Source organism: Indicator indicator, chromosome 35, assembly GCF_027791375.1.
Source record: "Indicator indicator isolate 239-I01 chromosome 35, UM_Iind_1.1, whole genome shotgun sequence".
In the NCBI taxonomy this organism is placed as follows: Eukaryota; Metazoa; Chordata; class Aves; order Piciformes; family Indicatoridae; genus Indicator; species Indicator indicator.
This window is the reverse complement of record NC_072044.1, coordinates 3,469,725-3,486,287: the sequence shown is the minus strand read 5'-3', so window position 1 is coordinate 3,486,287 and position 16,563 is coordinate 3,469,725. Positions and strand designations below refer to the sequence as shown.

The window sequence follows — 16,563 nt, the reverse complement described above, 5'->3', positions numbered from 1 at the left end:
AGGGTTGGGGCCAAGAGCATGGGGTCAGACTCTTGTCAGTGGTGCCCAAAGACAGGAGGTTTCACTTGAACTTAAAAGAGCCCTGGAGCAGGCTGCCCAGAGAGGTTGTGGAGTTTCCTTCTCTGCAAAGCTTCCAACCCCCCTGGCCATTGTGCTCCTGGGCAAGCTGCTGTGGGTGCCCTGCTTTAGCAGAGGGGTTGGACTGGGTGATCCCCAGAGGTCCCTTCCAAGCCCTACCATGCTGGGATTCTGAGATCATTTGCAAGATGACTCTGAGATTCCAAATGCCATGAGAGATGTTTTCTGAAAAAGTTTCATGGGAGCATTAAAATGGGGTGGGAAGAAAACTGCTGTGTCAGGAGAGGTGTGGAGATGCCAAAGCACTGAGTGACCCTCCAGAACTGTGGCAGGTAAGCAGGACAGGGCAGCTGATGTGAGGAAATAAAGAGGTTTAAAGAACATGGAAGGCAAAGCTGCTCATGGAAAAAGGCACAATTAGCAGAGGTGGGGAATGTGCTGTGCTTTTACACCACCCAGGATGTGGCCTGTTGAAAACCCTTCTGCAGGTTGCAGTCAAGCTCTGCTGAACATTCCCTCAAGGCAGAGGCACTGCCTGGTTTCAGCACTGCCTGGTGAGCAGCACTGCAAGGAGCTGCAGCAGCTAAACCTCATGGCACACATTTGCACAGGACCTGCCAAAAGCAACCCAGCCTTCCCAGCCCTGTTTGCCCTTCACTTTCCCTTCAACAGCCTCCCCCCCAAAAAAAAAAAATTAAAAACAAAAAAAGCAATCTTCAGCTGAGTGGCCTTTAAAGAAACAATCCTCACCAAAAGACAGAGAGGAGTGATTGTGGGGCTGGGGACAGGAGATTACAGAAGGAGGAGGATGAGAAGGACTCATTTGTTGTTACAACAGGCAATAAATCTCTCCTTTCACACCACAGCACTGCTTCCACTGCACAACAACATGACCCAGGTTAGGGTTTTCACACCCTGTGCCCTACACCACAATCACACAATGGTTAAGATTGGAAAGGACCTCAAGACATCAACTAATCTTTACTCCTAGGACTCTTTTGGCCTTCTTTACCTCCAGGGCACATTGCTGGCTCTTGTTCTTGCCAGCCAGGACCCCTGTGTCCTTCTCTGCACTGCTGACTTCCAACTAACCAGTCCCCAGCACAGGGTTTTTCCCCACCAGGTGCAGGACTCTGCATTTCCCTTTGCTGAACTTCACAAGAGCCTCTCCAGCCCACTGGGGTCCTGTTTTCCCCCCCTCTCCAGCCCACTGGGGTCCTGTTTTCCCCCCCTCTCCAGCCCACTGGGGTCCTGTTTTCCCCCCCTCTCCAGCCCACTGGGGTCCTGTTTTCCCCCCCTCTCCAGCCCACTGGGGTCCTGTTTTCCCCCCCTCTCCAGCCCACTGGGGTCCTGTTTTCCCCCCCTCTCCAGCCCACTGGGGTCCTGTTTTCCCCCCTTCTCCAGCCCACTGGGGTCCTGTTTCCCCCCTCTCCAGCCCACTGGGGTCCTGTTTTCCCCCCTTCTCCAGCCCACTGGGGTCCTGTTTTCCCACCTCTCCAGCCCACTGGGGTCCTGTTTCCCCACCTCTCCAGCCCACTGGGGTCCTCCTTTCCCTACCTCTCCAGCCCACTGGGGTCCTGTTTCCCCCTTCTCCAGCCCACTGGGGTCCTGTTTCCCCCTTCTCCAGCCCACTAGGGTCCTGTTTTCCCACCTCTCCAGCCCACTGGGGTCCTGTTTTCCCACCTCTCCAGCCCACTGGGGTCCTGTTTTCCCACCTCTCCAGCCCACTGGGGTCCTCCTTTCCCTACCTCTCCAGCCCACTAGGGTCCTGTTTCCCACCTCTCCAGCCCACCGGGGTCCTGTTTCCCCCCTCTCCAGCCCACCAGGGTCCTGTTTCCCCCCTCTCCAGCCCACTGGGGTCCTGCTTTCCCACCTCTCCAGCTGCTGAGATCTCTTCCAACAGCAGCACAGACATCAGGTGAGTCAACCACTCCTTCTGCTTTTGCATCATCTGCAAATCTGATTCCCCAGGTCACTCATGAGATGCTAAACACCACTGACCCCACGCTGCCACAGCCAAAGTGAAGGCTTGAGCCTCAAGTTATCTTCACAGAGACCTGTCAAGAGGACAACAAAAACCCCAAGCAAAAATCCTTCTTTCTCCCTCCCACTCCTGGGGGCTGATTTTACTGTGCTGTACCCTGCCCACACCACTTTTGCTGCAGCAGGAGTTTGCAAGAGGAGTGACCCCTTCACAAAAGAGCCACAGAGATGTGGGCTAAACAAATTACTGACCTTAGGGCAGCCAGACAAAAGGCACTGAACCATAAAAGATGCCAGCTCTTTACCACCCAGCAATGCACAAAAGAGAGTTAGCTAATTCTGGATAGAAAGAGGAACACCAGGGAGGCCACAGAGATTAAAAGCAGGTTGGAAACTATGTGGATTTGTTTTGATGGAAACTTTGTGGCTTGCTCTAGTGTAGGATCAGGTGTGGAAATGACTTCACTGCAATTATACATTAGGGGAAAAAAAAAAAAAAAGAAGAGACTAAATGATAATCAGCAAAGAATCTGCATTTCTTGTTTTATTAGATGCCAGGACCAAGCTGGGTTCAATCATTTAGTAGATTGATGCAGTTTTAACTCATTGGGCAGAGTGATAAGATCAGACTGGCAAATAAAGCAGAGAGTGGTGAATGGAAAGAACAGGAATCACAGTTCCATCACCCAGGGTATTTCCTGTACATTCCAGTGCATGCTACAACATCAATTTAGAGCAGGAGGACCACCCAGTCCAGCTCTGAGAGAGAGAGAGAGAGACAGCTCTGCAACACTGCAGCAGCAGATTGAGACTGGAGAATGGGAAGAAATTCTTCTCAGTCAGGGTGGGGAGACACTGGAAGAGGTTGCCATGGGGGGTTGTGGCTGTCCCCTCCCTGGAGGTGTTCAAGGCCAGGCTGGATGAGGCCTTGAGCAAGCTGGGCTGGTGGGAGGTGTCACTGCCCATGGCAGGGGGTTGGAACTGGATGAGCTTTAAGGTCCCTTCCAACCCAACCCATTCATAGATGGGGCTGACTAGTACCTGCATGTCTGTAACAAAGCAGCTTGCACCCAGCCTTTACTTTGGCTAACAGCTGCTTCTAAAGCCTTTGGTTAATAATGGGATCCCCAATTAAAGAGATTATCAAAGCCAGGAGAACATTTAAACCTTTAGTGCTGACACAGAGAGGCAGGCTAGTGCAAGATGGAGTTAACAGGAGGATTCCCAGAGAGCTGAGCCAACAGAAGAGCTGCAGTACAGCAAAAACTGCTTCTGTAGGCAGGGGAGGAACAAAGAATCTCTGCTGCCACTGAAGTGGGAGAAACTGGAAGGCTTCATCTTCCACAATCAAGTTCTCAGAGGAGTAAAAGAGAAACACACAGCACAGAAACTGATTGAGTGGACAGAGAAGATCAACATGAGCAGACAACACTGATTAAGTTTCCTATTTCAAGCTGCAGTTCCTTATTGTGCCACCCAGCTGAGCCATGCCAAAGAGGGAGAGGGACAAATAAAGAACCCCTGAAAAGACAGGAAGAAACAAAAGTTTTCAGCACCTCTGAGATCAGGGCAACATCAGTTAAAGCAACACAGCTACAACTTTTGGAGCTCAGCACTTTAAAAGAGTCAGAAATCAGTGCATGGCATAGGAGAACTTAGTGGAAGTTAACTGGCACTGGTTGAGGGCATCACCTGGCACCAAGCAGCAGTGCAACAAACTCTTAGTGGATCTCTACAGCCACCTGAAAGCCTCAGCATGGCACAAAGCCTTCATGTGAGCTCCTGACAGACACAACTGGTGAGCAATGAGCTGTATGAAAGGAAGCTGCCAGAAGCACACACAGAAGGATTCTTCTTTTTCACTGCCAGGTGAGTGAAGGCTGTATACAGCTTAGATTTTGAAGTGGCTGCCAATTGCAGAGGCTTAAAGGGCTGAAAACCATTAAAATCAGCTTCATGGCTGCATTTCAGACCAGGGATGAACAGGAATCAGGGTTATTTGGTGTGTTTTGTCCAGGATCTCATCCACAACATTTGTCTAAAGCAGCAACCAGCAGTTTTTTTACCCCATCTGCATGGAAACCACAACATTAAGAACCCATATTCCAGACTGCTTTTATGGCCCAGAACCTCTGCCACCCCCAGAGTCCACCTCAGCAGCTGCCCCCCTCAGGTGTGTTTCTCACAGCTCGTGGGACTTCGCATGAGGCTCTGGAAGCTCATCAGTGTCACAGTTCTTAATCAGCTGAAAGAGGAACTCAACCTGCTTCTCAAAATTCTCCACTGAGATTCTCTCATTCAATCCATGGATCCTGCAAGAAGAAGAAGAAGAATGGTTTGGATTTGTGTGTGTGTTTGGGACCCCACCTGCAGATACTCAGCACCCTCCTTGGCCTGTCACTTCACAAAGCAATGCACAGCATAAAAATCATAGAATCATGGAAGTGCTTTGGTTGGAAGAGACCTTCAAGATCCTGGAGTCCAGCCATCAACCCAACACCTCCACGGCCACTAAATCATGGCCCCAAGTGCCCTGGCCACAGGTTTCCTGCACACCTCCAGGGATGGGGACTCCACCACCTGCCTGGGGAGCATTTTATTTCAGGAAACCTAACTTCCAGCTTTAAGCAGCAAATAAATCCCAAATAGAATCATAGAATAGAATCCTAGAATCAGTCAGGGTTGGAAGGGACCACAAGGATCAGCCAGTTCCAACCCCCCTGCCATGGGCAGGGACACCTCACACAGATCAGGCTGGCCAGAGCCTCATCCAGCCTGGCTGCAAACACCTCCAGGGATGGGACCCCAACCATCTCCCTGGACAACCCATTCCAGGCTCTCACCACTCTCATTGGGAAGAACTTCTTCCAGATCCAATCTGAATCTCCCCACTTCCAGCTTTATTCCATTCCCCCTGGTCCTATCACTACCTGATAGCCTAAAAAGTCCCTCCCTAAAAATATCCCTATCCTAAAAACGTCCAAACACTGGGATAAAGCTGCTGACCAAGGCCTAGAATAAGACCTTTCCCACTGCAACACTGCACAAAGGATCCAGTCAGCTTCACAGCACTGCTGTGCTAGCAAACAGGGCACCTGCATGAGGTGCTTGGAGGAAAGAGGAGCAGGAGCTAACACTCTCCTGCTGTACTTCCCATCCCCTCTCCGTGCAGCACCCCAAGCTGCAGGAAATGGGTGGTCAAGCAGCACGTGAGGCACCACCATGCCAAGGTATACAAGGTTGGGTTTCCTCCTTCTGCCTAACCATTTTCTTTCTCTCTCTCTCTTTCTCTCTCCAGTCCCCACCCTGAGCAGCTGCCCACAGGCAGGCAGAACACGGTACCTGGGGAGGTCATCTGGCTTCAGGAGGATGGGGTTGAACCGATAAATGGCAGCTGTGAGGTTGGTGAAATGTCTGCTGTCTGTGTTTCCAATGCATGTGCCTGGGAAACAAAACAAAAACCAAAACCCAAACCCCTCAGGTTTAATCTGCATGAGAGGAGCAACTTAATGACCCACACCACTCCCAGGAGAAAGGAAAGGAATCTGACAGAAGCTCTACCTAACTCCCCAGCTCCACCCACAGCAAAATCACTGGAAACAGTTTATTGGAACCTGCTGGAAGGACATTTTCTCCTTCCTGAGCAGGAAAGGTTCATGGATTCATAGAATGGGTTGGGTTGGAAGGGATCTTAAAGATCATCCAGTTCCAACCCCCCTGCCATGGGCAGGGATACCTCCCACCAGCCCAGGCTGCTCAAGGCCTCATCCAACCTTGCTCTGAACACCTCCAGGGAGGAAGGATCCACAACCTCCCTGGGCAACCTCTTCCAGTGTCTCCCCACCCTCACTGGCAAGAATTTCTTCCTAATCTCCAGTCTAAATTTCCCCTTCTCTAGCTTCAATCCATTCCCCCTTGTCCTATGACTACAAGCCCTTGTGAAAGGTCCCTCCCCAGCTTTCCAGGAGGTCCCTTTTCATTCCAAGAGCCACAATGCTCAGCCTCCATAAAAGTTTAAGCTTCAGACTGCAGTCCAGCAAACAGGCACAGAACCAGGAGGAAGCTGAGAGAAAGGGAAGGGGCTGGAATCACAAGGAACAATACAGAAAAGCAGGAATGGCTTTGCCAGCTAAGGAAACAATAAAAGAAGAGCTAAAAGCAAGAAGACCTCCAACTCTCCCTCAGAATTCCTTTCTTCCCTGAAGAGATCCCTTTGTATGTGCAGAGAGTCCAATTCAAGGCTCATTGTTTCTGTCAGTTTCCTGTTTGCCTTTTTTTTTTTTTACTTCCACTGCTAAAAAAAAAAAAACCCAACATGAAAACTTTTTAACCATAAAAAGGGGATGGAATAAAAAAAAAAAAAAAAAAAAAAGAGAGGAAAACCCAGCTGCTCCCAGCAGTTAACAGCTGCTGGGGTGGAGAAGCAGACAAAAAATGGAAACAAATCAGTATTGGGGGATGGGAGGGGATGAGAAATGCAGGGAGGAAGCAGGGAGGAAGCTGGAGAGGAACCACCAACCATCATGTGCTTGCTGTTACCTGGGACCACACTGTCAACATCAGGGAAGGTATCCAGAATGGTCCTCTGAAGAATATGGACTCCAAAAGTCTGCTCATCCCATGGACTGATGGGGAGGGGGTCAAAAGCCTCTACCACATCAATCTTCACTCTGTCATCAGCAATAGTGTTTTTGACTACCTCTAGCACCTATGGGTAAAACACAGAGGTTAAAGCAGCAAACACAGCATCACAGGATGGTTCTGGTTGGCAAAGAGCTTTAAGATCATCAAGTCCAGCCATTAACCCAGCACTGTCAGGACACCACCAAACCATGGCCCTCAGCACCACATCTCCATGGCTTTGAAACCCCTTCAGGCTTGGGGACCCCACCACTGCCCTGGACAGCCTGGGCCAGGCCTTGACAACCTTCTGGGGAAGAAATTGTTCCCCACATCCAACCCAAACCCTCCAGCAGCACAACCTGAGCCCACCTTCTCCCATCCTTTCACTTTTTCCTTGGGAGAAAAGACCAACTCCCATCTGGCTCCAACCTCCTTTCAGAGAGCTGTAGAGAGCCAGAAGGTCTCCCCTCAGCCTCTTTTTCTCCAGACCAAACCTCCCCTGGCACAACCTGAGGCCATTTCCTCTCCTCCTGTCACTGATGGCACAGATAAGCTGTGCTGCTGAGAGCCCCTGTTAAGGGGCAACCCCCAAATCCTCCCTTCTACCAGGGAGAGATGAAAAGAACATTCTTGGAGATTTGCTGCCACAAATGGCTAAGAGCCAAGCTGCTGAGAAAGGACTGGAGGCCAGGCCCACACCTGGGGTACAGGACACACCTCAGCAGCTGTCTCTGCAGAGTGGATCCTGAAGTTCACAGTTGCTTTTGCAGAAGATGGGATGACATTTATCTAGGGAAAGAAAAAAAGGATCAAACTTAAAAAGACAGTTAAAAAAAATATTAAAATCCCAACTGCAAACTCACAAACTGCTGAAACCACCCCAGGCCTCTGACTGATGCTGCACTGTTTCTACTAAGGGTGAAATCTCTTTCTGTGCTGTGCTCAAAGGCTGTAAAATCTGATCTGTAGCAGAGGGAACTACACAAAATGCATCAGCTCAGCAGAAATCAATTAGATTTTAGATAATTTTCCTCTTCAGAGAAGCTCTCTCCCTTCAGAAACCTGATACTGAGAAATGTATGATGTTCTTTTATCAGTTTATGTTTATAAGCTGAGGGGTTTGAAGTTGTTGTTCATCTCTCAGAAGTTTGTTGTTTCTTTTTAAGCAGCATTTTGACCTCCCTCTCACATCACTTTTCCCCAGGTCTGAGCCAAAGCTCCTCTCTTCTACAAAACAACCATTTAGCATTTGGTTAAGCTAAAACAACAAAAACAAAAGGTAGAATTAGAAGAGGCCAACCCGGGAAGCCAGGCTGTCACTTCTCTGCTGGCCACTCAGTGTCACTGTTCAGCCACTGCAGCTTCTCTTCTAGCCCACTGCTGCTTTTCAGTCACAGCTCCTCGTTCCAGGGACACACCAAGCAGGCTGTTTGTTTGCCAGGGCTGCACTATATTTTTTTTTTTTTTGGGGGACAGCTACACCTCCTTACCAGGACAAGATCCAGGCAGAATTTGTTATCTCTCAGTCCAAGGTGCACTCTAACCCTGCTTGAACGATGGTGAACCCCAGAACTGTGTTCACAAACACAAGGGCCCACACTAAACCCTGTCAGTGATACTTTGGATGGTTGCACAGCAAGACTCTTGTCCCTCCTAAAACACAAACCATCTCGAGTGGTTTGCAGAGAGCTTTTGCTGACAGAGATCTCCTTTGCTCTGGTGAGACCACAGCTGGAGCACTGTGTCCAGTTCTGGTGCCCCCAAGCATAAGAGGGACATGGAATTGCTGGAGCAGGACCACAGGAAGCCACCAAGATGATGAGAGAGCTGCAGAACATCGCCTATGGGGATAGGTTGAGAGAGTTGGGGCTATTCAGGCTGGAGAAGAGAAGGCTTCAGGGAGACCTTAGAGCAGCCTTCTAATACCTGAAAGGCAGCCTACAAGAAAGCCAGGAAGGGACTTTACAAGGGTTTGTAGTGGCAGGACCACAGACAATGGATTGGAGCTGGAGAAGGAGAGATTTAGACTGGAGATTAGGAAGAAACTCTTTGGAGTGAGGGTGGGGAGACACTGGAACAGGTTGCCCAGGGGATGCCTCCTCCCTGGAGGTGTTCAAGGCCTGTCTGGATGAGGCCTTGAGCCATCCGGGCTAGAGAAAGGTGTCCCTGCCCATGGCAGCCAGTTGGAACTGGATGATCTTTAAGGTCCCTTCCAACCCAAATCGTTCTATGAATCTATGAACTTCCAACTGTGGCTAAATCCAAGCCACACCTGAAGTAAAAATGAGAAGAGAGGTGACTGCACCTCACACCTGGTCTGGCATTTCTCTTCTAATTGGATGTGAACAGGTGGGACCTCCATGTCCTAGTTGTCTCAACTTACTTCATGAAGGAAAAAAATTAAATGAGAATACCTTAATCCCAGCATTGAACATGGTGACTGCTGTAGTGGTTCGAATCAGGGCATTGGTGGAAGGTTTCCAGGCAAGAATTCTTAGAAAAAAGGGAAAACAAACACATTTTTCAACTGAGAGGTGGTTCTGTTACTTCACTCTGCTCTGGTGAGGCCTCACCTGGAGTACTGCATCCACCTCTAGAGCCCTCAACCCAGGAAGGACATGGACCTGATGGAGCAGGTCCAGAGGAGGCCACAAAGATGATCAGAGGACTGCAGCACCTCTGCTATGAGGACAGGCTGAAGGAGCTGGGGGTGTTCAGCCTGGAGAAGAAGGCTCCAGAGAGATCTCAGAGCAGCCCTCCAGTACCTGAAGGGGGCTACAAGAAGGCTGCAGAGGGACTGTTTGCAAAGGCCTGCAGGGACAGGACCAGGGGTAATGGTTTGAAACAAGAACAGAGCAGATTCAGATTGGATGTTAGCTGCAAATTCTGCACCATGAGGGTGGTGGAATACTGCAACAGGTTGCCCAGAGAGGTGGTTGAGGCCCCAGCCCTGGAGATATTCAAGGTCAGGCTGGACAAGGCTCTGAGCAGCCTGATCTAGCAGAGAATGTCCCTGCTGACTGCAGGGGGGTTGGACTGGATGATCTTTGGAGGTCCTTTCCAACCCAGACCTTGAATCTTTGAAGGGTGAGAGGCTGGAAATGGCTTTCAAGGAGATCTTTTCTTACCTGCTGACGATAGGTGAAAACAGCCAGAGGTTGCTCATGATGAGATTGAGAGGAAACCTGAACTGAGTGGAAGAAACAAAAAGCACAAATCAGAAGGTTTTTAGTTTTCAGGAGGGCAGTGCAGTGACTTGGCTGTGATTAAATCATTCCAGCAGAAACAATTAGCTGGGAGAAAGGCCAGCTTGAGCCTTCTTCTTTCTAGGAACTATGTCACTGTGCTCTCAGTTCATATGCTGGGGCACTCTCCACTTAGTAATATGAAAATCTGAGCATGAACTCACAGCTCTTTCCTCACCTCTGATGCAAGGTGCTCCATAGTCAGGAGTTCTGGCCCATGGCCAAAGAGATTGCGCAAGGGATTCTGCTCCAGCCTGCAGCAAAGCAAAGCAACCCTTGAAATCCAACCCAAAACCCCCCTTTGACTAGTACTGCTCCAAAAAGCTGGAAGGAATTTGATTCTGAGATGCACATCACGTTTTTCTCTCCTGCTGAGTAAATCTGGGAGCACAGCCCCCTGATGTATTTCTAGGTATTACAGTCACAGACTTCCTAGAACAGCTCACAGAGTGAACTCGATGAGCACTGAATGGTTTGGGCTGGGAGGGACCTTCAGGATCATTCAGCTTCAATCCCCTGCCATGGGCAGGGATCACCTCCCATTAGCCCAGTAGGAAATTTTTCCCAATATCCAACTTAAACCTCCCCTGGTGCAACTGGAGGCCATTTCCTCTCCTTCTATCACCTGATACTAATCAGTGATTAGGAGTCTGCTTGGCTGGCTTTGATGTTAGGTGATGGGGAAGCTCTCACCTGGACATGGCTGCTGCAAGAATGCCAATACTTGTCTCCTTAGGAGGGACAGAAGAATGTCCTGGCTCTCTGTCCACAGTGAAGTTCAGTGTTATTGAACCCTTTTCTGTGATGGCAACCCTGGTCAGTGATAAATAAATGATTAATGCAACTCCAAACACAGAGGCACAGACTCCAGGTGAAAAGAACCACTCTGCATGCTTTCAGTGTTATAATAAAAAAAAAAAAAAAAAATCAAACAAAGCAGCAGCAACAACAAATCCTTAACACAGCCCCCAGGTGTTTGGAGGGCTGATGTCTTGGCTGCTGCTCCAGTGAGCAGGCTCTAAGGCAGACAATTAACACACTTGCACTGGCTAAGAGGAGCATTCTGCTGTGCTCAGCAGGCTGTGACAGACAGCAAGCAAAACCTCAAGTCCCTTTGCTTGCACTTCAGCAACAGCAGCACTGCCACATGCCTTGAACACATTTTATTGACATTACCAAGGTCAGTTCTCACAAATTAATGATTGCAAATGGATCATTTTCATCATGGGCAGTTGTTTTCTCTCACTTACAGAGCTACTGGCTTCTGCACTCCTGCAATGATGCCATCCAGTATTCCACTTCCCTCATCTAGTAAGAAGGAGAGCTTCACTCCTCTGGCTTCCAGCAGAGCTGCAATCTTCATGGCTCCCTTCCAACCAGACACCTGTGAGAAGGTCCAATCAGAGAGGGAACTGCCAGCTCATGGGGAGCTCCTCATCAATCAATTCAACACCCCCAAGTCTCTTTCTTCAGAGCTACTCTCAACCCACTCTGCACCCAGCCTGGATTTATGCCATTTGGATGAAATGAAAGCAAATACCTCTTCATCATGTCCAATACCAACATAGAAAGATCTGTGGGGTCTGTAATTTCTTCTCAGCAAAAATTCCAGAGCTTGCAGAATACCCTGCAAGAAAAAAAAAAACAACAAACACCAAACCAAAGAAGCAGAATGGATTGCACTTGGTGTCAGGAAGGAGAAAGAAAAGGCTGCAATGTAAGGTAGAAGACATTTGCTGCATTCATAGCCTTTAAGGGGCCTTTGTCCTGGTCACAGTGGAGCTTTTATTTCTACAGCTCCTCCTGATGATATTCCCTCCTATCCTCTGCAGTATTTTGGATCAATAAAGCTGAAGATTGTGTACAGAAACCAAACACAGTGGAGGCTTGTTCTTGGTGCTGCTGGAGTTGGTGACAAATTGCACAGGAAGCATTAGGGAGTTCTGATTTTCCATGGAATTCCCTGTCCCTTTCACCTGCCTGTTACATGCACATCTCAGCCCTGCCCTGAGCCACCAAGCCCATCGAGCAAGCAGTGTGTGTTGTACAAAACGAGCCCAGAAGACTGAAACAGAGTGAGGCAATCTGAGGGATGAGAACTGAAATCTACCCCTCAGTGCTATCAGTCCACCTCACCTCTCAGGTTTTGCTCTAGCTAAGCTTGTGCATTCTTTACAGGAGAAGAAATTCTCTCCCCTCTATCTGTTCAGGAGCTGTTTTTGCAGTGCTCACTGAAACTGTTACTTTTTAGGGTCCATTTGAGGAGTTATTTGTGCAGTTCATAGAATCATCACAGAATGGTTTAGATTGGAAGAAATCTCAGAGATCATCTACTCCAAGTTCTCCATCACGGGCAGGGACACCTCTCCACTAGACTCAGCTGCTCAAGACCTCATCCACAGGCTCTGCTCAGGGACATCCAATGACAGGACAAAGGTGCAAGCTGGAGCAGAGCAGCCTGAGGGTGTCCTCATTCATGTTGATAAAGATGTGCAGGGCAGTGCTGGGAGGACAGAGCCAGGCTCTGCTCAGGGATGTCCAATGACAGGAAAAGGGGCAGTGGGGGCAAGGTGGAGCAGAGGAGGTGCACAGGAACAGAAGGGAAAACTTTTTCACTGAGAGGGTGGCAGAGCCCTGGAGCAGCCTGCCCAGAGAGGTTGTGGAGCCTCCTTCTCTGGAGACATTCAAAATCCACCTGGATGTGTTCCTGTGTGACCTGCCCTGGCTGATCCTACTCCAGCAGGCAGCTGGACTGAACGATCTTTTGAGGTTCCTTCCACCCCTTAATATTCTGTGGCTCTGAAATAGGGGCAAGAGAGACAATCTACCAAATTTCAAGAGAACAGATTCCTCCCATCTGCCTCTTGCACCTCTCAGAAAGGACATTACCCAGCGGACGTACAACGGCGGAGTTTTTGTTATCCAGAGCTCCTCGTCCATAGATGAAACCTTCGTGCTCTGCAGCTGAGAAAGGAGGGAAATCCCAGCCCTCTGGGGGAGCAGGCACAACATCCATGTGTGCAAGCAGCATATAGGGCAGCAGAGCAGGGTTAGAACCCTGAACAGTAAAGAGGTGGCTGTATTGCCCGACAGTTTCATGCTGAATGAACTTGGAAGAGAATACAGCCGGGAAGACTGTTAAAGAAAAGAATGAAACACAGGTGAAAAATTAACAACCACGTCCAATGTCAAAGAGTCCAGACAGCAGTCATCTATTCAGCCTCAAGGGGAGCACTTGGAAGGAAGAGCAAGCACAACAAGCTGGCTGGCAGGAAGCAGGTGGGCAGCTTTGCTCTCACAACTCTACCAATCCACCTCACTTTGTATTTCAGACTGTCCTCAGCCAGGCCAGGAACTGCTGTTCACCACTGCTGCAGGTAGCAATGATGGGAATGAGCAAAAAACTACACTGAAGCAGGCTGCTCCTCCTCTTATTCTTTGTATTTCTAGTGGAAAAGTCATTTAATCATCTCAAAGAGCAAAAGCCAACATTTGAACCTTCTCTGCTCTAGTTTTGGTCATTGCTACACCAAAGGACACTGCTGCAGAGGTGACTTAGGTCAGTCCAGGCCTTTCTTGAGCTAAACCAAAAGGAAAATCTGTTCAATTCTAGTCCAGAACCATAAACTGAGGTAAAACAAAAGGAGAATCTATTCCATTCTATTCTAGAACCATAAACTGAGGCAAAACAAAAGGAGAATCTGTTCCATTCTATCCTAGAACCATAAATTGAGGCAAAGCAAAAGGAGAATCTGTTCCATTCTATCCTAGAACCATAAATTGAGGCAAAGCAAAAGGAGAATCTGTTCCATTCTATCCTAGAACCATAAATTGAGGCAAAGCAAAAGGAGAATCTGTTCCATTCTATCCTAGAACCATAAATTGAGGCAAAGCAAAAGGAGAATCTGTTCCATTCTACCCTAGAACCATAAATTGAGGCAAAGCAAAAGGAGAATCTGTTCCATTCTACCCTAGAACCATAAATTGAGGCAAAGCAAAAGGAGAATCTGTTCCATTCTATCCTAGAACCATACATTGAGTTAAACCAAAAGGAAAATCTGTTCTGTACTATTCCAGAGCCACAAACACTCTTTGTTTCTTTACAGAAATAAAATGAGATGGCAAAGAATGAAAATTTGGTACCTTTCTGAATGTAATTCCCAAATTCTGCCATGGCAGTTGTGTTCAAGTCCTCTGGAGATATGGAAACAGTTGGGATTTTAATAGCACCTTTGTTGAAACATGAAAGAGCCATCAATTAACACTGAAATGAAACAGTGAGTGAATTGCATTTCATCAGGGGAAGCACTTTTTGCATTCCTGAGTGTTTCCCAGGCTTTAAAGATTATTTCACACCCCAGCAAGAGCTGCCACTACAAAAACAGGCTGAGAGACTTCAGCAGAGCTGCGTGCATGCAGCACACCACAATTGCCTTCCAGTTCCAGCCAAGGTATTTCTCTAGCTACTTAAAACTCCATTTCAAGTGTTGAGTGATGCTGCTAGAAATGCTACTGCCCAGAAGCAGCTGCATTTTGTTAGGGTGACCTGATTCCTCATAGTCACAAACTAGTTTGGCAGCTAAGCAGGCAGCTTAGTTGGCAGTTCACAGGGTTATGTTTTTTTTCCCAGTCAGGTTGTGATGGCAAGATTGTGTTAACACCTCCTTTCACACTACTCCAACCTATTAAAATACATAAACAGAGAGGGCTTTTGTTGGTCCTTCTGGTCTGCTCTGTCATTCAAACAAGGTCAGACACGGCTGCACTCCAACACAGAATGGCTCAGCTTGGAAGGGACCTCAGAGATCATCTACTCCAACCTCCCCACCATGGGCAAGGACACCTCTCAACTAGACTCAGCTGCTCAAAGCATCATCCAACTTGGCCTTGAACACCCCCAGGCAGGAGGCAGCCACAGCCTCCCTGGGAAACCTGTTCCAGAGTCTCACCACCCTCCTACTGAAGAGCTTCTTCCTAAGATCCAGTCTAACCCTGCTCTCCCTCACTTCAAATCATTCTCCCTCGTCCTGTTTCTAGACATCCTCATGAAAAGTCTCTCTGGGGCCTTCCTGTAGGATCTCTTCAGGTATTGGAAGGCAGCTCTAAGGTGCCCCGGGAGTCTTCTCTTCTCCAGGCTGCACGACCCCAGCTCCCTTAGTCCCAACCACAGCTGCCTTCCCTGAGGGCACCTGTCAGGTGAAGTTACAGACCCATTTAAAGGCTGTGTTGTTTAAAAAGAAACACACAAATAAACATCTCTTGTACGCCTGCATTTTCCCATTAAAAATCATACGCAAAGAGAATTTGCTAAGCAATAAATCTCAGCAGCCAGCAACGTGTGAGATTTATGGAACCCAACCCCTGCTTGAACAGCCCAGGACTATTTATCACTTCATGCCAGACTGTGGTTTCCTGCAAACCGCCAAACCTCACGAGATCTAAGTATCTCCAAAGCCTTCTGAAGAAGCCTGTGTCAAGAGAGCACAAACACACTCCAGACTCGTTATAGGCAGGCTGCCTGCAGCGTGCAAGGTCTCAGCCCCAACAAGGATTTATCAGGGGGACAGAGATGTCTGGCAAATTGCAGTCACAGGGTGCCTGGAGTGTATGACAGGGGAACACTGAAGAAAACCACCTGGCTTCAGAATAACCAACCAGTTCCCTTCAAGGGGAAAACACCTGAGGAAGTGTCACATAAGCCCAGCATGGGGAGGGTTGGAAGGGACCTCTGGAGATCATCCAGTCCAAGCCCCCGGCTGAAGCAGGGCACCCACAGCAACTTGCCCAGCATCACAATCTCCAGAGAAGACGACTCCACAACCTCTTTAGGCAGCCTGCTCCAGCGCTCCAGCACCCCCACACCAAAGCAGCTTTTTCATATGCTCAGATGCCCTTCTCCGCTGCTGCCCCACTCCCCACCCATGCCCCACGGCCGGCCCCTGATTCTGTCCCTGGGGAAACGCCGCCCCAGTCGCCACACCGGGGAAACTGGGCCGGAAACAAGCCCCGAGGCGGAGCTGCCAAGGGGCACACAGGCTGCAGGCCTCTGGGAAGAGCCGGCGGGGCGGGAGGGTGGCTCAGCCCGGCCGGGCCCCCTCACCTCGCAGCGCCTCCTTCAGCTCCAGCCGCTCGCCAGCACTGAAAGCGGCGGTGCCGCCGCGCCGGGCCCACAGCCGCGGGACGGCCGGGACTCGCAGGACGTAGGCACGAAGCAGCACGGTGCCAACCAGCACCAGCACGGCCACGCTCAGCCCCAGCCCTGCGACCCAGGCCGCTGCCCGCCGCCCGCTCCCACCAGCCATCCCCAGCGGACTTCGGCCGCCGCCGCGCCGAGCGGGACGGGCGTGGCCGAGCGCAAATCGTCACGCAGCCAGCCGGGAGAGCGACCAATGGGAGGCCTGGGCCCGCCCCCCTGCGCGAGTGCTACTGGGAGCTGTAGTCGCACCCGCGGTTCGGTTAAAATGGCGTCGGGGGGAGGCTTAGGCGCTGCGCTCGCAGTGAAATTGTCTTAGCTCCAAGAGGACATTTGGAAGCTGGGCGAAGGGTGTCTGGTGCCCGCAGCAGCCTGCAGTAGGGGGATTTTCCCCTCAGCCTCGCTTGGGCTGTGCCTGGAGTCTACTGGGAGGCCTAGAAG

The 16,563-nt window shown here is 49.7% G+C and overlaps 1 protein-coding gene across 1 annotated transcript; it reads right to left on the bottom strand.

Moving 5' to 3' along the window:
• Positions 1-4,243: 4,243 nt before the first annotated feature.
• PM20D1 (peptidase M20 domain containing 1) lies at positions 4,244-16,231 on the bottom strand. Its single transcript, XM_054395933.1, has 13 exons — positions 16,030-16,231; positions 14,073-14,159; positions 12,832-13,064; positions 11,470-11,556; positions 11,180-11,313; positions 10,623-10,742; positions 10,108-10,183; positions 9,813-9,874; positions 9,099-9,177; positions 7,402-7,473; positions 6,601-6,769; positions 5,404-5,503; positions 4,244-4,373 (listed from the first exon to the last, which is right to left on the bottom strand). The coding sequence occupies exons 1-13, from the start codon at positions 16,229-16,231 to the stop codon at positions 4,244-4,246; spliced, it is 1,551 nt and encodes a 516-aa protein (XP_054251908.1).
• Between the last annotated feature and the right edge of the window lie 332 nt (positions 16,232-16,563).

Bases quoted from the DNA above. Each gene is read 5' to 3' on its own strand.
- PM20D1 (XM_054395933.1), bottom strand. From the start codon at position 16,231: ATGGCTGGTGGGAGCGGGCGGCGGGCAGCGGCCTGGGTCGCAGGGCTG. The intron at 14,160-16,029 runs GTGAGGGGGCCC...GTTTCAACAAAG, and splicing joins GCTGAAGGAGGCGCTGCGAG to GTGCTATTAAAATCCCAACT. The intron at 5,504-6,600 runs GTAACAGCAAGC...TTTGTTTCCCAG, and splicing joins TGTTGACAGTGTGGTCCCAG to GCACATGCATTGGAAACACA.